The 22,749-nt window shown below is 36.5% G+C and overlaps 1 protein-coding gene across 2 annotated transcripts in view; it reads right to left on the reverse strand.

Annotated features, from left to right (window-relative positions):
• LOC148943598 (uncharacterized) overlaps positions 1-22,749 on the reverse strand; it is a 79,536-nt gene that overhangs the window by 51,486 nt on the left and 5,301 nt on the right. For both annotated transcript variants that reach the window (XM_089100976.1, XM_089100975.1), the window contains exons 2-3: positions 17,150-17,357; positions 3,284-3,532 (exon numbers count right to left, since the gene is read on the reverse strand). In XM_089100976.1, coding sequence (XP_088957102.1) covers positions 3,284-3,532; positions 17,150-17,357 — 457 coding nt within the window. The remainder of the gene's footprint in view (positions 1-3,283; positions 3,533-17,149; positions 17,358-22,749) is intronic.

A 22,749-nucleotide genomic window follows, 5' to 3' on the forward strand; every position in this document is an offset into this window, starting at 1 on the left:
GAAAGGTTACATTCCAAAAACTGAAGGACATGTCGGTCGATTCCTTGCTGTCTAAATGGGAGACATCCCATTAAATCAATATTGAAGTCCCCAAGGATTAAAAATGGCATTCGAAGATTTGATATCACACTTAACATATTTTCAAATTTATCAATAAAATCTGCCTTATTTGATGAGGGAGGACGATAAATTACAGCAATTAAAACTTTATCATTATTTGGTATAAAACATTCAACAATACAGCTTTCGAAAATCATCTCCGTATTCAAATATAAAAATTCTTCTTTCAGTCGTGCCGGAATATAATTTTTAACCAGTAATGCTAAGCCACCTTGCTTTTGTTGAGTTCTACTTACGTGAAAAAATTGGGAATCACTAATATTAATTTTCTTTTTACCGAAATTTCGTCTAAAAATGTTTCACAAACTCCAAAAATATACGTACCAGATTCAAAAAAAATTGTTTTAATTGCATCTTGCCCGCTCCTCCATCCACGACAGTTCCAAAAAGATATTCTCCTGATATTTGGGTTTTCTGACATCCGACATTTTATAAGTGGCCACGGAATTCCTTAGTGATTTATTTATTACGCCACCTGGCATTGTGCGCCCCTAGGCCCGGGCCTATTGGTAAATTTGGGCCTGATGAGGGCCATAAAAGCTTGTCCCATGGAGTGACCTGACGTGAAAACAAATTGACACTTCGTAAAGAAATACATTTTAGTAAAGTACACAACATTTTTTAAAATATTTCTTTCAAAAGCCTTATAAAGAGGAGAAATTATCGCAATAGAGAGGTAGTTGTTTTTAACTGTTTTATAAATCTTTATAATACGAGCAGACTTCAATAAATCCAAGAGCCCTTGGAATATATACATATTTATATTGTGAAGGAAGGGAACAAAAATTTGAAGGACAGCATCTTGCGTACAATTAGTAGAAAGGCTATGTACGCCCAATGAATTACCCCTCTTCAAGTTAGTAGCAATATTTGTGAAACGTATAAGTTCTTGGCGCTAAGAAAACATTAGTCTCTTCAGAAGACTTCATTTTGATTATTTATTGTCAAATAGAAATGTAACACATGCTTTTATTGGTGAATCAGCTTTTAGAATTGGTGTTATTTAAGCAATAAAGATACAAACATTTTAACAAAATGCAATAAAATGTTTCTATTGATGTGTGAATCATTTCGCCTAATAACATCCCCGGAATTAAAGCTGCTAAGGTAAGATTTTAGTTTATATCTACACCGGAAAAGTTTCTTATTTCTAAAGGTCCCTTTTTAACAATATTTGCCTGGGCTTCAAAATCAGGCATTATAAAAAATTATCCCGGATTGATAAAAAATTATCAATCTGTAGCTTATAGTTTTTGTAAATTTTTCCTGAGATTGGTAAAATATTTCATCACTATTTGATAATGATATTGACATAGAAGAAGAAAGTCAAATTTCTTCAAATTTTGACATAGAAGAAGACATTTCTTCAAATTTTGATAATGATTGTAGTATTTTTGTTTTTGAACCAGTTTCCACAAATGATTTGAAGAAGATCGTGAATTCTTTGGGACCATCTTTTAGAATTGGTTTTATTTAAGCAATAAAGATACAAACATTTTAACAAAATACAATAAAATGTTTCTATTGATTTTCTATAAATAAATTATATATGAGTTTCTATAAATAAATATATAAAACATGGAAAATGTATAAATATATAGCAAAATATATAAAAATTCGTTTTATATTTTTGAAGAATTATGGCAGCTTTACTGAAATAATAAAACGTTTTTTAAAACGAAACTCCTCTTGCAAAATAACGTGCGAGCTTCGCCACCCCTTTAAAGACGGACCCCTTTAAAGACAACCGTTAAAGACGGAACTAGTTCTATTGTAGTGCATTACTGGTGAGTTTCCTACATAGATTTATTGCCTGAATAGATACTAGATAATGTAGGGATAAACATTACAATACGCGATGAGGTAACCAGCCACTGCGTCTATGCTACTCCAAAGCAGTAACGTACGGGTTACGGGGGATGATCTTTTCATGGAGGACGTTTCCTTGGGGGAAGGGACATTTCTATGAAAGGGGCGCCGGATTTCCCAGCATTATTTAAAAAACGATCAGAAATTAAATAAAAAAAACTAGTTTTTCAACTGAAAGTAGGGTTCACAGTTGCAATTTTCCCCAAAAATGTAAGAATTTCTTCAGGAACAAAGAAAAATAATTCGTGAACAAATATAGAGAGGCATATTGAAAGCGTTTCAGTTGTTTACATCTGTATATTTTTACAGTTCGAAGGATGTGCCAAGGCCTATTCCAGGCTGGAAAACCTAAAAACTCATCTGCGGTCACATACGGGTGAGAAACCGTATATGTGCGAATACCCAGGATGTAGTAAGGCGTTCAGTAATGCCTCTGACAAGGCAAAACATCATCCCGGTGAGTCCTCAATATTTAGATGTGTAGCCCACACGAAAAAGGAACTAAAATAAGAAAATAATACATAACACGGAAATACTAATAGTAAGGACAAAACATAGAAAAAAGAAGAATCTCATACGCGAGACGGCTGGATAAAATATACACTCAAGATGTAGACCATAAGAAAGACTTAATTAAAGGCGTCGGCGTAGAACGGGTAATCAAACTTATTCCAAGGGCAGCATAAATCATCAAGAAATGTTTTACCATATTCCAATATATCACAATCAGGAATCGAATGAAAACTGTGATTAAAATGGACATTATTAAATTCCAGGTTATGCATCAACTTGAACTTCTATTGAAAATTCTAGTTATACTAGGTAATGCTGCACGGCAAGAGATTTCCAGTAATTAGCTAGTAATTAAGCTAGTAATTCTAATAGACCCATGTTGAATCACTTGAGTTTCCACTCTATCACTTTCCCATACTATTTGGATAAGGCTTTTGGTTATGGTAAGAACATCTTTGTATACATGATTTTTTAATTCTAACTATACAGAATACTGCTAAATACAGCTTCATTAAATCAGTATAAAATTTAAACATTAACTGTCCATAACATTCAAGTGGTCCGTTGGTCCGTTTGTTTTGTTATTTCACGGAAGACATTTGTCAAAATAAAGACAAAACGCAAGAAATTCAAGCTACGATGGAAGCATCAACCCCACAAAAAAAAAAAAAATTACAAGTCATACCATTTTATACCTAATTATCCGGTACTACCTTTAGTGGAATTATGGTACAACATAGCTTTACAGAAATGTAACTTATTTAAATCTGTTAATTATTACCTGTCCAAAATATTCAAGCGTCCCATTTCTTTGGTCATTTCATGGAAGACGCTTGGTTTTTCCTTAAAGGCAGAACTCAAGGCACTTCTGATATGAGAACGTTTCTCTGGTGGGTCATCTTTTGGTAAATAGCAGTCTAAATTTGAAAAATTTCCCCCATCTCTACATCGAGGAAGCGTGTTCCTTTTATCAGGAGTACTCGTGACTTGTTGATTAATTAAATCTTCAACTGAGAAGGATGTTGGACTCCTGCAAGAATAATGTTTGAAATGAACTTGTAGATGCTATGAGACCCATTCACTCAATAATAGAACCTCCTCCTTTGCCTTGAATGCAATAGATATAGGCATGTTGGGGTGGTCAGTGCACCCTGTTTAAGCATCTCTTTTTAGAGATAGGTTTAACCAACCTCATTTTTTATACTCGGTGCAAGAACTACATTTAAGAATTGTTGTAAGGAAAGGCCAACTATCCTATGGTTGCTTCCTCAATAGATTTGGATTAAAGGAGCGTAGACGAGAGGATTTGTGTCTCCATTTGTCAACAATACAAAATTAAAACTATGCACAGAAAAGGTTTCATAGGAAGTATATACGCGGGAATTTATGTTGGGTGATGGGCCTGACATTTCAGGGGCAAAGGCAAACCATATGGAAGAAATAATAGGATTTCAAAAAGGTTGAAAATATTTTGAAAGACTATAAAATTCAAACATAGTTAGGGAAGATGAAAGCAGTAAAATCTTTGAAAATATATTGTCAGCCGAAAGAAACTTGGAGATAATGTATTTTTTAAGGTGGGTTCAAGGAGAAAGCGTCAAGGTGAATTATTGAATTCAAGGCTGATTATTTTTTTGGAGAAAAAATATATATGGGAAGGTCATAAAAAGAAGGCTTATACATGCATAATATGTGGATGCATACAGTGGCGTGATCAGAGATGGGGCATGGCGAACCGCAACAGGTTCACTTCCCTAGGGATGACACATCAAGCCACTAGAGACCTTAAAAAATCAATGCAATCTTTGGAGTATTGCGGGTTAAACGTAACATACACCATATCAGTTTATTGTGAGGCCCTAACAATACAGCAGCAACAGAAACATCGCAACAGGGGCCAGGATTTCCGGGCATAGTCTAACCCCCTTAACTCCCTAAAAACGAGTCCTAAAACCGTACATGAAGGCCGCAGGTAAAAAAATATTACGCAGGTAAAAAAATATCGTGCCTTTAATCTGACGTCTGGCCCCCAGCACACCATCCCTCTTAATGATCTCTTGCCTTTTCCCATCTATCCCCCGTTTTACAGCAGTTCTGAACGATGGCCTGCTGTAGCAGTTTACATTTACTACAATCTTCTGTGGTTTTGGGGATAAGGATTGTAGAGTATGAAGGAAATAGTATGCTCCACGCAATCAACATGCAATCCTGACAAATCCTGCAAAAATCAAGCCAGTTAGGTTTTACGTTACTTGAAGATGGATGGATTTAATATTATTGCTGTGGAATCTTCCATAGACTGTATCGAAACTAAAGAGAACTCGTCTGAAGAGCTAACTAAGTTACTATTGGAAAAAAATTGAGGCAGATGGACTCAACATCCAAAACTGCAGAGGTCATGCTTACAACAATGCAGCAGTAATGGCTGGTGTCCACCCGGGAATTCAAGCACACATAAAAACCATCAATCCGAAGCAAAATTAATCCTTGTACTAGCCACTCCTTAAACCTGGTTGGAGTTCACGCCACTTGTGTTTCTGTAAATTAAACTATGATGTTCAGAATTAATGAGCAAGTGTTAGTGTTACTAGAATCTGTTCATTGATAGAATACATTCAATTAGGTTGTATTACTGTTATCATTATGGTCAAATTATACAATGCTGAGTTTTTTGCTCATTGAACTCGGCAAGGATCGGCAGTTATTAAGTCAGCCCCGATCGGAACCAAAACTAGTTATGCGATTGAATGTATGAATAAAAGCGCATTTCATTTGATGTGTGCTTAACGTAGAAGGATTTAAGAGACAATAGCTTTTGGTGTGGAAGATAAGATGAAGAGTGGCTGATAAGTGTCATTAGAAGCAAACGTTATGAGTACTTTTAGGTGTCTGGAGTGATTCTCCAGGATAATTATGGAACCCATTGAAACTTGAACGACATTATAGGATAGTCTTTACGTAAATTTGTTTTAGATGTTGAATGTTCATATTTTGCTCGTTACATTTTTTGTGGCCTTTTTAGGCATAACTTGAAAGGTCCAGAACTTATGTGTTTGAGGATGACAATCCCCCTGCCCCACAGCCCTCAGAGCAAGGGTTATAAGTTATGCCCCGAGGGCATATAAGGTATATATATAGAAAGAGTGCTCGTATAAACTTCGGAGAGGGCTTATTGGATTACTAATCGGAAGTTTCAGTGCCCTTTTTGAGATTCAGTGATCGGAGGGTGGATACCCTTCCCCTCCCCATACATACACACCTCGCATTTTCCCAAAAAGCATCTGATAGAAATTTTGAGATGACCCTTTGTTGTCTTAGAAACTTCAATTAACCTAATTCGATTGGACATTGAAAGGGTTAGTGCCCTTTTTAATAGTCAAAAGTGATTGAAGGGCAACTAACCCTCCTCCCACGCCCACCAACTCCCCAAACACATCCAATCAATATTTTGAGATGGCCATTTTGTTTAATTAAAAGATCCGGAAACTATGTCTTGGAGAATGACAACCCCCCACCCCAGAGCCCTCCGGGCAATGGTTGTAAGTTATGCCCTGGGGGCATATAAGGTATATATAGAAAGGGTGATCATATAAACTTCCGAGGGAGCTCATTGGATTTTGGAATCACAAGTTTTAGTGCCCTTTTCAAGATTCAGAGTGATTGGAGGGTGGATGCTCACCCCCACACGTCGTATTTTCCCGAAATGCATCTGATAGAAATTTTGAGATGGGCCTTTGTTGTAATAGAAACTTCGAAGAGCTTACTCGATTGGAAAATTTTGGGATAGCCATTATGTTCAACGTAATTGAAAGGTCTGGAATATATGTCTTTGAGGATGACAACTCCACCCCCCCCCTCCCCAGAGCCCCCAGGGCAAGGGTTGTAAGTTATGCCCTGGGGGCATATAAGGTATATATATAGAAATAGTGATCGTACAAACTTAAAAGGGACTCATTGGAATGCTAATCATAAGTTTTACTGCCCTTTCTGAGATTCAGAGTCATCGGAGTGTGAATACCCCTCCCCCTACGGCTCGTATTTTCCCAAATGCTTCTGATAGAAATTTTGAGATGGCCATTCGGTGTCGTAGAAAATTCAAAAACACTCATTCGATTGGAAATTGAAAGGGCTAGTGCCCTTTTTAATAGTCGAAGTAATCGGAGGGCAACTAACCCCCTCCCACGCCCACCATGTCCTCAAGCACATCCAATAAAAATTTTGAGATAGCCAGTTTATTCAGCGTAGTTGAAAGCTCCAGAAATTGTATCTTTGAGGATAACAACCCCTCCCCCAGAGCCCTCAGGGCAAGGGGTGTAAGTTAGCCCTGGGGCATATAAGGTATATACGGAAAGGGTGATCGTATACATTTCGGAGGGGGTTCATTGGATTGATAATCAGAAGTTTTAGTGCAATTTTTAAGATTCAGAGTGATCAGAGTGTGGATACCCCCTCACACCTCGTATTTTCCAGAAATGCATCTGATAGAAATTTGGAGATGGCCATTTGTTGTTTTAGAAACTTCGAAAAGAACTCATTCGATTGGAAACTGAAATGGCTAGTGCCCTTTTTAATAGTCAAGAGTGATTGGAAGACAAATGACCCCCCCCCCCTCCACGCCCACCATTTCTCCAAACATATCCAATCAAAATTTCGAGATAGCGATTTTGTTAATAAGCATTTTGTTCAACATAACTTTAAAGGTCCGGTAATTATGTCCTTGAGGATGACACCCCCCCCCATACACACACAGCCCGCAGGACACGGGGTACATATAGAAAGGGTGATCGTATAAACTTCGACAGGGGCACATTGGATTGGTAATCAAAAGTTCTAGTGTACTTTTCAAGATTCAGAGTGATAGGAGGGTAGATAACCTCCCCCACACCTCGGGTTTTCCTAAAATACTTCTGATACAAATTTTGCGATGTCCACTCGTTGCCGTAAAAACTTTAAACACAATTCATTCGATTGTAAATTGAAAGGGCCAGTGCCGTTTTTACTAGTCGAAGGTTGTTGGAGGGCAACTAGCCCCCCTCCCATGCCCATCATTTCCCCAAACACATCCAACCAAAATTTTGAGATATCAATTTTGTTCAACATTATTGAAAGGCCCGGAAATTATGTTTTTGAGGAAGACGACCCCCCCCCTTCACAGCCCTCAGGGTAAGGGTTGTAAGTTACGTCCTGGGGGCATATGAGGTATATATAAAAAGGATGATCGTAAAGACTTCGGAGGGGGCTCATTAGATTGGTAACCAGAACTTCTATTGCCCTTTTTGAAATTCACAGTGATAGAAATGGTGATAGTATAAACTTAAAAGGGGTTCATTGTATTGCTAATCAGAAGTTTTACTGCCCTTTCTGAGATTCAGAGTGATCGGTGTTTGGATACCCCCCCCCCCCAAAAAAAAACACTTCGTATTTTTCCGAAATGCGTCGAAAATTTTGAAATGGCCATTTCTTGTCGAAGAAAATTCAAAAACAGCTCATTCGATTGGAAATTGAAAGGGCCAGTGCCCTTTTTAATAGTCGAAAGTGATTGGAGGGCAACTAACCCCCCTCTCACGCCCACCATTTCACCAAACACATCCAATCAAAATTCTGAGATAGCCGTTTTGTTCAACGTAGTTGAAAGGTCAAGAAATTAAGTCTTTGAGGATGACACCCCTCCCCCAGCCGTCATGGCAAGGATTGTAAGTTATGCCCTTGGGGCATATAAGGTATATATAGAAAGGATGATCGTATAAACTTCGTATAAAGGATAATCGTATATACATATCAAAAGAATCGTCTTTTAATGCTGATTCTAAATACGTATAATTCAATTAGTTTCACTACACCCATTTAAAAGTTACGTGGCCTTACTTAATTTCTTTTATGAAACGTAATTCTTTTTGACATGTCTTGTCAGTACACCATTCGCGAAGTTTTATTTCGTCCCGGAGACAAAATTTTTGCAGGAAGCTATGATGTCACTTTAGATCGGAGCTTATTTCCTTTCTGGGAACTTACGAGTATTTAGGCTAAAAAATTTTTTTTGAGTTTCTTTTCTACGTGACGGTAATAATTTTTACTTGCGATATATATTTGAAGGAAAACTTTGATGTTATTTACATACCGAATAAAGGAAGGGAAATAGATATTTCTTTAGAGGCTCTTTACTCGTTTTATTTTTATTTTTTTTCGTTATAATTATTTTATTCAAATATTAGTCGGCTTGGGGCTACGCTTGTTCTGCATTTCTCCATTTCCTGGTCCAAATTTTGGATTCCAAATTTTTGCTTCTCTTCTTTATAATATTTGCAAGTTTTTCCTTGGTCTCTATAGTGTGGTTTACAAGGCTCTGAATTCGAGCGCGGTTTTGTTGCCTCGTCAAATATCTTTAATCTTTTTTTATCCTGATGTTTGGCCTTTTTCATAAGTGATTTAGCTACTTGTGCTGCTGACGAAGGAACTTGTTGCTGTCCTTCTGGTTCCTTTACTTTTCTCCATAATTTCTCTCTTAAGGAGGGTTTTCTTAACGATGGCCCAGGTTTAGTGATATCGGTTTCTGTAGAAGAATTATCGGTCACATTCTGTTAGGTCGCGTCTGGTAGATGGTGTTTGTTCCAAAAGCCATTTTTGTGTTAAGACTGTAGGTGAGTGTAATGTATGAAAATCAGATAATTCATTGGTTCCTTCCAATTCTTCTTCCTCTTTGGATTTCACCTTTGGTTTATCACGTTTTAAACCATTAGGCTGTGTTTTAGGCTCTTCATCCCTAGTATCTGATGAGCATCGAATATTTCCCTTTTTCTCTTGTTTGTTGTGGAGAGTTTGTAGCCAAGACTGGGCTAAATACTCCTTCCACTCTTCCTAACCTTTATGGTCGTTAAAAAGGTCATAAAATTCATATGGTCCTCTGATATATACTGGTGAAATTGTTTCCTTTATTTCTTCGTCTGAAGGAATAGGCTCTGATTTCCACGGTTTTGAAAAATATCCCTTTTTCCTTCTATTATGGTGTACTACTTCTTCCTTTTCCTTATACTGATGCTTTTGAACATATTTTAAGTTATTTGGAAGAATCTTTACAATCCTGTAGGGCACATCCCATTTCGGTTTTAACTTTTTTGTCCCTTCCAGGTTGGTTTTGTATACATAAACCAAGTCTCCTAAACAGTAATTTATCTTATTTTTGCTTGTTCGGTCATATTTTTCTTTTTGTTCTGTTTTCGCATCTTCCAGATTGTGTTGGACTTGTTCCATACCTTTTTTCATCTTCATCACAATTTCTTGCTTATATTGTTCTAGGTTGTAATACTTTCTATCATTTGGTATTTCATCTAAACAAGCTCTCGGATCTTTTACATGTTGCAAAAAAAAATGGCATTTCTTTTAAGGAACGTGAAAAAGCCGTATTTATTGCAAAGACTACGAATGGTAAATGTTCATCCCAATTTTCATTTTCCTCTCTTGCATGTATCCCCAGCATGTAAGCTAATTCCCTATGTTTGCGTTCAACCTTTCTATTAGCGGCTGCCATATAAGACGATGTAAACCATCGTTTCACACCCAGATATTCTGTAATTTCGTCTAATAATTTGGCTCTAAAACATGGCCCATTGTCGCTAAGTAAAACTAGGAAAAATTCCGTATTCCAAAAATAGGCGATTGACCAAAACTTTCGCAATGATTTTTGTCTTATAACCATAAGTATGAATTAAAATAGTCAACTACGGTTAGTGCACACCTGTTTCCTTTCCTGGAAACTGGTAAACTTCCTCCTGTTCCCCAAATGTCTATTAACATTAATTCTCCTACCCCTGAAGGGGTGGGGTGGAGGCCTAAACCAGCCCTAGGGGTCTTTGGTGGCGACTTTGGTTTGGCACACTCTTGGCAGCTTTGTACTAAAGCTTTTACTTTTGAGTACATTTTTGGAAAATAAAATTTCCTTTCAGCCTCCCCATAGTTTTCGCTTCTCCCATGTGACAGCCAATTGTTGCATGTGCCATCTGTAAAATTTCTCCTTCCAGTGATTTTGGAATTACTGGAATATTTTTTAAGTAATTTTTTCTATATTCTTGGGATGGTCTGTGATATCTTACCAAAAGATTTTTACTTTCATCAAAATCAAAATTATCTAAGTCCTTTAAAAAATGTTTAAAGTGCTCTGGCAGTTCCGTTCCTTTTGATAAAAAGGATTTCATCGCTAAACAAAAATCATTTTTATATTGATGAATCGAAATATTTTCATTAGATAGTATTTCTACCCCTTCCAGTTCGCTCTGGATGGTTGTAATCAAATTTCCCTCCGTATCAGGATTTCGTGATAAATAGTCTGGTAAAATGTTTGTACGGCTCTTTATATATATTGGGGTATATGAATATGCTTGCAGACGTAGTATCCACCATGTCAGCCGGGCTGAAGTATTTTGCATCGTATGTAGCCAAATTAATGATTTTTGGTCTACGCGTAAAATGAATTTTTTTCCAAGGAAAAATTGTTGAAAATATTCTGTAAAAACTACAACTGCTAAGCATTCTCTTTCAACTGTCGAACATTTTCTTTCTGCCTCCGTCAGTGACCTGCTGGCGTATTGGACTATTGATTCTACTCCTTCGGAATTTATGTTTAATTTTATGGCTCCAATACCGTACCCCGAAGCATCTGTTTGTAAACAGAAGTCTTGTGACAAATCTGGTAGTTTAAATATTGGTGCCTGTAATAATTACCTTTTAATTTCATCAAGTACCGGCTTTGTGTCCATTGAAATTTTAAATTTACTTGATGTTGTTAAGGGGTTTGTCAAAGGTTCGCGATATTGTTACTTAATTTTTAATATATCGTCTGAAATAGCTTAACAAACCACACACTGATGTGCAGCTTTTTTGATCTTTAGGAGGCTGTAAATTTTCTATGACTGTTAATTTTTTCTGGATTTGGTGAAATAGTACCTTGGTTTATCAGGTGTCCAAGAAAAACTAGTTTTGGCACTACTATTTTTAACTTTTCTGGTTTTAATTTTAAACCTGCTTTTTCAAACTTTTCCAGTATTTTTCTAAGTCCGACCAAGTGGTCTTCCAGGTTTTCATTAAACAAAATTACATCATCTAAATAAGCCAAGGTATCTTTTTTCTTCATGGCTCGTTATCTTTTAACACCAAATTCATTAGTCGACTAAAACAATTTGGACTAAATGATAAGCCAAAAGGCATACGTTCAAATGTGAACGTTCTTCCATCGTCTAAGATTACTGTAGCTTTCCGCTTGGTTTCTGCATCTAAAGCAATTTGCCAATATCGTGCTATTAAGTCAAAACTAGTGTAGTATTTTGTACCTCCGAGCGAATCTAAAATCGTATCAATTCTTGGTAACTTCATCACGTCTTTTACGGTGACGGCATTTAGTGCCCTAAAATCTATACATAATCTCATGTTGTTATCTTTTTTTCTGGCTATTACTAATGGAAATCACCAATCGCTAATACTTTCCTTCATTATTCTCTGATCTTGCATTTCCTTTATTTGGCTTTCTAGCCATGGTTTTAAATGATAAGGTGTTTTATACGGTGACTTTTTGATTGGAGGGCCCACTGTTGATAATTTGTGTGGGATTAAGTGAGTTAATCCGTAATCCGCTTTGTGTCTTGCAAAAGTCCATTTAAAATCCCAAAGAATATTTTCCACTCGGGTTTATACATTTTCCGGTAAATGTTTTAAATGAAATTGTTGCAAAAGATCTGTTTGTGACATTTCATAATTTTCTTGTGGTTGCGGTTATAATGAGGATATTTTTTAGTGGCTAGTGAAATTGACACCTAATTCTGAACTGTTTAGAGATTTTATTTCTGAATTTGAAATCTTTTCTACTGATCCAAGTTCCATTTGGTTCAGTTTGACTTTATTATTAAATAGATTTGACAGTTTTAAGTATGTGATACCACTTTCAGTTTTAATAACTTGATTTTCCACGAAAAGCATGGGGTATTCTTTTATGGTGTATCCTCCTATCATGGCGTCCATTTTTTTAACCTTTCCTTCTTTTCTATTTAATGTCGCAAGAACTTGAGCTGTCGTTCCCCCTTCTATTGTGATTTTTCCGCTTATTTTTAGGTTATCCCTCCGCTGCCACCAGTTGTGGTAACGTGGTTCTTATGGTATTGAAGTGGATGTAGTGGTAGATGCTTATTCTCCCTTTATAGGGGAGATAAACTATGGCCCTAAGGTAATTAAACTTTGGTAGCGTGCCTTAGGCTATGACCGGACTAATGAGGCGTACCAGCTGGGTATGTTCGAGGGACTAAAGGTAGATTGTAGAGAGGTTGGCTGTAATACAATAATTTTATTCAGTTGACATATAATAAAACCAGATATATATTTTCTACTGTGACTGGCTGTCTCAAGTAGACCACAAGTCTCGGAAAACTACAATAATATATAATAGGATACTTAGACACTTACAATGATCCGACAAAATTCCAAGGTATTTCTAAAACAACGGACCAGAGGTCAGTCCGGCATAGAGTTAGTATCCGTCCGCCCCTTTCCGTAAAATGTATCTTTTATATATTTTTATCAACTAAACTTTCCTTTACCCAACCGACGCAATAGCTAGGAAGTGGTGATTTCTCAATTTCCCGTTAAGCAGAAACTTGGCAGGATATACTCTTTATCTTAATAAAAAGTGGTATTTCTAAACTTTGTATTTGCGTCTTATTATATTTTTACTAAATTCATAATTAACTAAATTAAAAAGCTTTACCACATGTGCCCTTTTTAATAGCCGAAGTGATTGGAAAGCAACTAACACCCCTTCTACGCCCACCATTTCCCCAAACACATCCTATCAAAATTTTGAGATAGCCATTCTGTTCAACGTAGTTGAAAATTCAGGAATTTAGGTCTTTGAGGATGACAACCCCCCCCCCCCCCGACACAGCCCTTAGGGACAGGGTTGTAAGTTATGCCCTTGGGGCATATAAAGTTTTATTGTAAGCTTTGTCGTAGAAACTTGAAAAAGGGCTCATTCGATTGGAAATTCAAAGGGTTAGTGCCCTTTTCAATAGTCAAAGGTAATGGGAGGGCAACTAACCCCCCTCTCACACCCACTTTTTCCCAAAACACATCCAATCAAAATTTTTAGATAGCCATTTTGTTTGAAGTAGTTGAAAGTTCTGGAAATTCAGTCTCCAAGCATGAAGCCCCCCCCCCCACAGCCCTCAGAGCAAGGGTTGTAAGTTATGCCCTGGGGGCATATAAGGTTTTTACAGAAATCATTTTCGTAGAGTCTTCAAAAAGGGCTCGTTCGATTAGAAATTGAAATGGCTAGTGCCCTTTTTAATAGTTGAAAGTGACTGGAGGGCAAGTAACAACCCCCCTCTCATGCCCACCATTTCCCCAAATACATCTAATCAAAATTTAGAGATAGCTATTCTGTTCAAAGTAGTTGAAAGTTTTGGAAATTAGGTCTTTGAGGATGATAACCCCCTCAGAGCCCTCAGGGGAAAGGTTATAAGTTATGTCCTGGGGGCATATAAGGTTTTTATGGAAAGCGTTGTCGTAGTTACTTCAAAAGGGGCTCATCTGATTGGAAACTGAATGGGATAGTGCCCTTTTTAATAGTCAAAAGTGATTGGAGGGTAACTAACCCCCCTCTCATGCCTACCATTTCCCCAAACACATCCCATCAAAACTTTGAGATAGCTATTTTATTCAATGTAGTTGAAAGTTCTAGAAATGATGTCTTTGAGGATGACAAACCCCCCACATGTCTCTGGGCAAGGGTTGTAAGTTATGCCCTGGGGCCATATAAGATTGTTATAGATAGCGTTGTCGTAAATAGTTCAAAAGGGCTCATTCGATTGGAAACTCAAAGGGCTAGTGCCCTTTTTAATAGTTGTAAGTGTTGAAGGGCAACTAACCCCCCTTTGTCTTTGAGGATAACACCCCCCCCCCCACAGCCCTCAGGGCAAGGGTTGTAAGTTATGCCCTGGTCGCATATTTAGGTTTTTATAGAAAGCGATGTTATAGAAACTTCAAAAAGGGCCAATGCCCTTTTAAATAATAGAAAGTGATTGAAGGGCAACTAACTCCCCTCCGAAGCCCACCATTTCCCGAAACACATCCAATCAAAATGTTGAGATGGCAGTTTTGTTCAACGTAGTTGAAAGTTCTGGAAATTAGGTCTCTGAGGATGACAAAACCCACACAGCCCCCAGGGCAAACGTTGTAAGTTATGCCCTGGGGGCAAATAAGGTTTTTATAGATAGCGTTGTCATAGGAACCTCAAAAAGGGCTCATTCAATTGGAAATTGAGAGGACTAGAGCGCTTTTTCATAGTCGAAAGTGATTGGAGGGCAAATAACCCCCCTCTGACACCCAGCGTTTCCCCAACACATCCAATCAAAATTTTGAGATAGCCATTTTGTTCAACGGAGTTGTAAGTTCTGGAAATTTTTTCCTTTGAGGATGACAAACCCCCCAGAACCCCCAGGGCAAAGGTTGAAAGTTATGCCCCGGGGGCATATAAGGTTTTTATAGATAGCATTGACGTAGAAACTTTAAAAAGGGCTCATTCCCCGTCTCACGCCCAAAATTTCCCCAAACACAGCTAATCAAAATTTTGAGATAGCTATTTTGTGCAACGTAGTTGAAAGTTCTGGAAATTAGGTCTTTGAGGATGACAACCCCCCACAGCCCTCAGGGCTAAGGTTGTAAGTTATGCCCTGGGGGCATATAATGTTTTTGTAGAAAGCGTTGTCGAAAAAACTTCAAAAACGGCTCATTCGACTGAAAATCGAAAGGCCAATTGCCCTTTTTAATAGTCGAAAGTAATCAGAGGGAGAATTCCCTCCCCCATGCCCATCATTTCCCCAAACATTTATGTATATTAAACTGACAATGAACAATTTTTTTTTTCAGTAAATTCATTTGAATTTTTTTCAGTAAAGTAAAAATTATATTCTGGCTTTTAGTAAGCTTTGGGTTTAGAACCCTACTCAAATTAAATTCTGCTCATTTGAGTTTGGCTCTGTTATTTATTTTAATTTCTGTTTGTTTTGGGTTTCATTAATTTATCGATACTGGTTTGTGGTAGTTGTATGCTTGGTAGATTATTTGATTCTATTTCTGTTCATTTTAGTTTAATGGAGTTCTTTACTTTTTTTTAAAAAGCTTATTTTGTCGAAAACGTTTTTTTAATTAATTAAATACAAGACCAAGGAGAATTGCACAAGTGATAGGAAGTAACAGGATTATTTCGCAATAGAATAATTAACTTAATTTCCATTTTAAATATTTTTATCCAGTTGCTTTGGTGCTCTCATTGAAGTAACTCCATTAGTGACAGTGACCTATGTGCATCTGTTGCAACAATTGTAGTTTAATATTGATGGTGATTTTTAGGTGATTTTAGTTTTTTAATCTTTGTTTCTTTTGCGCTATAAACAGCTCGTTTTTATACAGGTGAAATATCCGAGTCGTGTTTTTTCTATCTTTTCTGTTCTGGCCATAGTCTCGTTTTGTTTGTTTTTTCATTGAGTTTTCTTTCTTTGTTCTTTGGAATATTTCTTGTTTTCCAGTTCTTTGGAATATTTCTTGTTTACCAGTTTCAACTGCCAGTTTCAACCCCCCACCCCCTTCAGTCCTCAAAATGAGGTTACAAGACGATAATCTTTTAAACAGAAAATATTTCTTAATTTTGCGTTTGCTTACAGAAAACAAGCTAAAGTACATTTTAGTATCGAGTTAATCAAAACCAAATGGCTTCTAATTTTCTTTAATTGTTTATTAAACATCCAATGACTAACATTTGTTTCTTCATTTGAGGTGTGACCAAATTCCTGAGGATTCACTAACTTCAGTTTCATTCCATTAGTTTGATACAAACATCTTAAGATTTTTTGTTTAGTTCAATCAATGAAATACTTGTTTTTTTTATATTTATTATCTGTTTAGAGAGATCAAGTGAACAACCAAAAAAAAATGATTATAAAGACAATTAAGAAGAAAAGAACAAAATACCAAAATACACTTTTTATCTAATTAATTAATATGAATGAGCTCAAAAGCCCAAGGAATCCCACCCACTAGAGCTGTTCATTTATTTCCGAATGGAACTTGCATAAAGTTCTAATGACGATCAAAATTTACTATTATACTGTTATTGTGAATACAGTGGAAGGGGGATTCTACCCAGAGATTGCTTACGAATTTCACATAAAAAAAACGCTTCTCTCAATCCCGAGCACCCCCCCCCCTTCCACAGGAGGAAGGTACATATACCCATAGGAAAATGTAGACACAGGCAAGAGCCAGGAAGGGTGGAGGATAAAAAGTACATTTTAAAGCAACCATTATATAATCAACCCTTAGGGTCTTGCAAGAGGGGACATTTCTAAACTAAAATGTGTCCAAACCAATAGGATTCCCTCTACCCCAGAAAAAAAATGGAGGGTTGGGCCAAGTAGAGTTGAGGGGGAGAGTTGATCTTCTCCTCTCTTCTTATAAAATTGTGCAATGTTACCTTTTAAAGGCTAGACATGTTTGCAGCTGTCTAGAGGGAGGGGGGGGGGTCTTTGTATCTATTGTGGGATACAGATCTCCCTCCTCTGAAAGTCAAGGTATGCCCATAGTCTAGATATAATTAGCAAAGAACAAAAGTTACCTAATAAGTTTTTCATCTGATAAGTTTTCATGAATAATAAACGTTTTGCATGATGTATCCCCATCTAAACTGCCAGATTGTGCATCTAAAACAGATTGTTTTTGTCTTGCTTTTTCTTGATTATCCTGTGGTGATCCAGTAACTGCATATTGATGTTCATCCTTCAAAGTTTCACTAGATGCAGTATCAAGAAGAATATTTGGAGGGGCTAAAAAGAAAAGAAAGATATATGCACTTTTTACTGGCTTATTATGTCAATCAGAGAGTGCATTTGAGAGAGTGAGGTATTGTCTTCCAAGGTTTAGCAGGAAAGCATCCATCTTGTATATTAGTTTCACAAGATCTGGGATAATTTAAGGCTATCACAAACACTTTGAGCCCACACAACTATTAGTTTTTAGTCATATCTCTGATAATAAAAGTCTAAAGGAGTCATCGTTCCTACCTAGACAAATTTTCCCGTTACCCTGTTTGTATACATTTATGAACAATTTCTTCATGATAAATCTCAAAATGAAACTGCTGGTCAAATGAAAAAAAAAACAAAAAAACACTGAATGATCAAAAGAAGGAATGCAAAATCCCAGGGCTCCAGTGTGATTTTTTTTTTTTTTTGCAGGAATTAATATTGTAAATTTAATTGTTCTTTTTTTTTAATAAAGACATTTTTACAACTTCTTTTTTATGGAGAAATGAAACCCAGAAAATCAAAAGGGATTTGCTGGCAAAACCATCAAGAGCATTTGCACTATAATATACATCCCAAATATCCGACATATTGAATATACTAGCAACAAAATTATGAACAAAACAAATACCAGAGTACCCCACACAGTTTGGGATACTATTGTATTATTTTTTTTTTGCAGTCCAGACTGCAAAAAAAAATAAAAGAAAAAGCTACATCTTAACATTTTGACAACTATTAGACAGCTGAATTTTTTAAGTTCAATATTCTAAAGCTATGATTCATCAGCCAGCACTTCCTGAAATTGTTGGAAAATTAGAATTTGCTTAGAATTTTGTTGGAGAAATCCTTAGATTGCTCTTAGCTGCAATTTAAGGTAATTTAGGTTAAGTACTTAGAAAATCTTAGTGTTCTGGGGTCAAGTGGCACACCACCAAAACATTGCCCCAGCGCCAGTAGAGTTAGCATATGGGTGAGACGTAGGGAAAACAATCACTTCTTGGACAAGACTTTCCTTATTATTCAACCAAAGAAAACTGCTGAGAAAAATATATACACATCCCTGACTATTAAAGCATTAATATCAACTAATGCCAAAATTGTCCCTTTAAAAACATTTAACAAATTAAAACATTGTCGATTCAACAATACTTGACCAATAACTTAGCGTCTACTTTGGACTAAATTACAGTAAATTGTAACATTGTTGATAAGTCTGTTGTCACTTTTACCACTTATTAAAAAAAAAAACTTTCCGAAAAATAAGTTTGTCACAGAAAAGTGACAAACTTTTCTGCCATTTAAACTTTTAAGCCATTTTAAACTTGAGCTCAGCAGATACAAATACCTGTTAAAATTCAAACTCAAAACGACCAGAAATTACTATTAAAGAATAAATCAAACCCAAAACGAACAGAAATTAAATAAACAATCATAGCAAAAAACATACAAGAAGTAATAATATAAATGTATATATAGATCTTAAAGCGAGTAATGCTTAGATTGAATATGCAAATCAAGCTTAAAACGAACAAAAATATTTTCCTATTGAAGCATAAATGAAACTTAAAATGAACAGAAATTAAATAAATAATCAATGCAAACAAACACAAAATAGGTAGTAATACAAATTAATAAATAAATCTTAAAACGGGTGAAACTTAAATTGAACATGCAAATCAAGCTTGAAACGAACAAAAATCACTACAAACAAGAGTTTGGGTATCACCTCTTTTTCTCACTGTAAAAGTCTAAAACCTACTGCGTCATTGGCTTTTTACTGAAAACCAATTTTACGACAAATATTTTCTTTTGTACTTAATATTGAAAATAAACATTAAAATTACAGTAACATTTTGAACTGATGAGCTTTCAGCAATTAATATGATTATACATCAAATATTCAGTTTAATTTATTAGCTCTTTTTAAAGTCGTTAAAGACGAATATAGTTTCACTGCAAACAAGTGTTTGGATACTGCCTCCTTCCTTAGCTGTAAATAAAAACCAAAAGCCTACTGCTTCATTGGGGCTTAACTAAAAACGAATTATATTACAAATATTTTCTTTTCCAGTTCTTACAGCATTGAAAATAAAAATAAAATTACAGTGAAATAAATTCTTGAACTGATGGATCTTTCAACTATTAATAGCATTATACATCAAATATTCAATTTGATGTTGTTTATACTTTCCAAGACTGTTCATGACGCATATAGTTTTCAGTAAAGCGCCAATGAAGCAGTAGGTTTTAGACTTTTAAATTGAGAGAAGGAGGTGATAACTCTTGTTTGTAGTGATTTTGTTCGTTTCAAGCTTGGTTTGCATATTCAATTTAAGTTTCACTCGTTTTAAGATTTATTTTTTAATTTAAATTAATGTCTATTTTATGTTTTTTTGCATTGATTGTTTATTTAATTTCTGTTCGTTTTAAGTTTGATTTCTACTTCAATAGGAAAATATTTTTTTTAGTTTTAAGCTTGATTTTCATATTCAATCTAAGCATTACTCACTTTAAGATCTATTTATTTATTTACATTATTACTCATTGTATGTTTTTTTTGCTATGATTGTTTATTTAATTTCTGTTCGTCTTGGGTTTCATTTATTCTTTAATAGTAATTTCTGGTTGTTTTGAGTTTGAATTTTAACAGGTATTTGTATCTGCTGAGCTTAAATTTAAGAAATGGTCTTTACTTTTCTTTGAAAAACTTATTTTTCGCAAATTTTTTTTTTAATAAAATTTTTGTTCGTTTTTGATTGCAAGAAGTTTCAAGTTTTTAAAAATTCCTTATTTCAATATCAAACTTTTTCTAAAAATCAAATGTTCATCAAAGTATCAAAACTGGTATCAAAATAACAATATCAAAGTTAAAAAATGAGTTTGTGTCAACTTTGGAGTTTTTCTTATCTAATGTTTGAACTATTGTTAACAAAATGGCTATCTCAAAATTTTTATCGGATGGGTTAGGGGAAAAACGGCGTGGGGGAACTAATTAACCTTCGGTCTCTTTTAACTCCTTAAAAGTGAACTAGGAATTTATATTTTCAATCAAATGAGCCCTCTCTGAAGTTGATACGATCATCCCTTCTAAGAGCCATATATATATATCCCCAGAGTACAACTTACAACGCCTGTCCCGGGGCTCTGGGGGGTTGTATCGACCCCCGGAGTTTTAATATCTGATGTTTGAACTATTTTTCACAAAATGGTCACCTTAAATTTTTATCGGATGGGTTTATCCATCCGGTAAACCCGAAGGCGTGGAGAGCTGGAGTGGCTAGTTGCCTCCGAACTTTTTTCACTCTGAGAAAATGAACTACAACTTTTAATTTCCATTCAAATTAACCCTCTCTGAAGTTTATACGAACATCCCTTTCATAAGAACCACATACAGCCCGAGGGCTTACAATGCCTGCCCCCCCCGGGGCCCTGGGGGGTTGTGTCGACATTGGAGTTTTTGTAATCTGACCTTTGAATCATTTTGAAAAAATGGCTCTCTCAAAGTTCTTATCGGATGGGTTTGAGGAAAATAGGGCGTGGAGAGGGGGGCTAGTTGCCCTCCGATCTCTTTTGACTCTTAAAAAGTGAACGAGAACTTTCGATTTCCAATCATATGAGCCCTCTTCGAACTTTATACAAGCATACCTTCCATAAAAACCGTATATACCCCCAGAGCAATACTTACAACGCCTGCCCCGGGCCATGGGAGGGGGGATTGCGTCGACACAGGAGATTTCCTTGTCTGACCTTTCAACTATTTTCAAAAAAATGGCCATACGTAAAGGAGTTTTTGTTATATGATCTTTGAACTATTTAACATGGCTACCTCAAATTTTTTATCTGATGTATTTGGGGAAAAGGGGTTTGGGGGGGTCTAGTTGCCCTCAGATCACTTTTGACTCTTACAAAGGGCACTAGAACTCTCGATTTGCAATCGAATGAGCCCCCTTTGAAGTTTATACAACGACGCCTTCTATATGAAGTGCCTCTGTGAAAAAAAATAAATGGAGAGTAGGGGGAGGCTTGCTGCCCTCCAATCACTTTTTACTCTTAAAAGTGATGTACAGCTTTCTAGTCTCAATCAAATGAGCCCCCTATGAACTACATACGAGTTCCCCTTCCAGCGTAACTAATTTTATAACGGAGGCGATAATTCCAACATCTTTTCCCGAACCCTTGGGGGCTTCGTCGACATTGGAGTTTTGTTATTTGAACTTTGAACTATTTTTAACAAAATGTCTATTTCAAAATTTCTATCTGATGCATTTAGGACGTAAGGGGGGGGGGGCTAGTTGCCCTCCGATATCTTTGACTCTTAAAAAGTGAACAAGAACTTTCAATTTCCAATCAAATGAGCCCTCTCCGAAGTTTATACGAGTATCCTTTCCATAAGAACTACGTATGCCCCTAGAGCATTACTCATAACGCCTGCCTCCGGGCCCTGGGGGGTTGAGTCGACACAGGAATTTTTCTTATCTTACCTTTGAACTATTTTTAATGAAATGGCTATTATAAAAAATTTATCGAATGGGCCTGGGGGAAAAAGGGTGTGTGTAGGGGGGGGGGGCTAGTTGCCCTCGGATATCTTTTGACTCTTAAAAAGTGAACTAGAGCTTTCAATTTCTAATCAAATGAACCCTCTCTGAAGCTTATATGAGCATCCCTTTCATAAGAACCATATACGCCCCCAGGACAACACTAACAATGCCTATTCCCCGGAGCCTGGGGGAGTTTTTGTTATCTAATTTTTGAACAATTTCCAAAAAAACAGGCTATCTCAAAATTTGTAGTGGATGGGTTTAGGGAAAAGGGCGTAGGGGAGGGATAGTTGCCCTTAATTCTCTCGACTCTTAAAAAGTGAACTAGACCTGTCGATTTCCAATCAAATGAGCCCTCTATAAAGTTTATACAAGCATCCCTTTCATAAGAACCATACATGCCCTTAGGGCATAGAGTCCCTTCAATTAGAACCATATATTCCCCCAGGGCATAACTTACAAGGCCTGCCCTCGGACCCGGGGGGGGGGCTGTGTCGACCCCGGAGTTTTCGTTATATGGTCTTTGAACTATTTAAAAAAAAGACTATCTCAAATTTCTTATTGGATGGGTTTGAGTAAAAAAGGGCGTGGAGGGGGGGGGGGCTAGGTACCCTCCAATCTTTTTTGACTCTTAAAAAGTGAACCAGAACTTTCAATTTCTAATCAATTGAGCCCTCTTTGAAGTTAATATGAGCAATCCTTCCATAAGACCCATATATGCCCCCAGGGCATAACTTAAAACGCCTGCCCCCGGGCCCTGGGGGGTTGTGTTGGCACCGGAATTTTTGTTATATGATCTTTGAACTATTTTTAACAAAATAGCTATCTCAAAATTTTCCGCGCATGCATTTGGGAAAAAGGGTTTGGGGGTG

The sequence above is a fragment of the Artemia sp. Qi Xiang Cuo genome, chromosome 15, assembly GCF_049724085.1.
Source record: "Artemia sp. Qi Xiang Cuo chromosome 15, ASM4972408v1, whole genome shotgun sequence".
In the NCBI taxonomy this organism is placed as follows: domain Eukaryota; kingdom Metazoa; phylum Arthropoda; class Branchiopoda; order Anostraca; family Artemiidae; genus Artemia; species Artemia sp. Qi Xiang Cuo.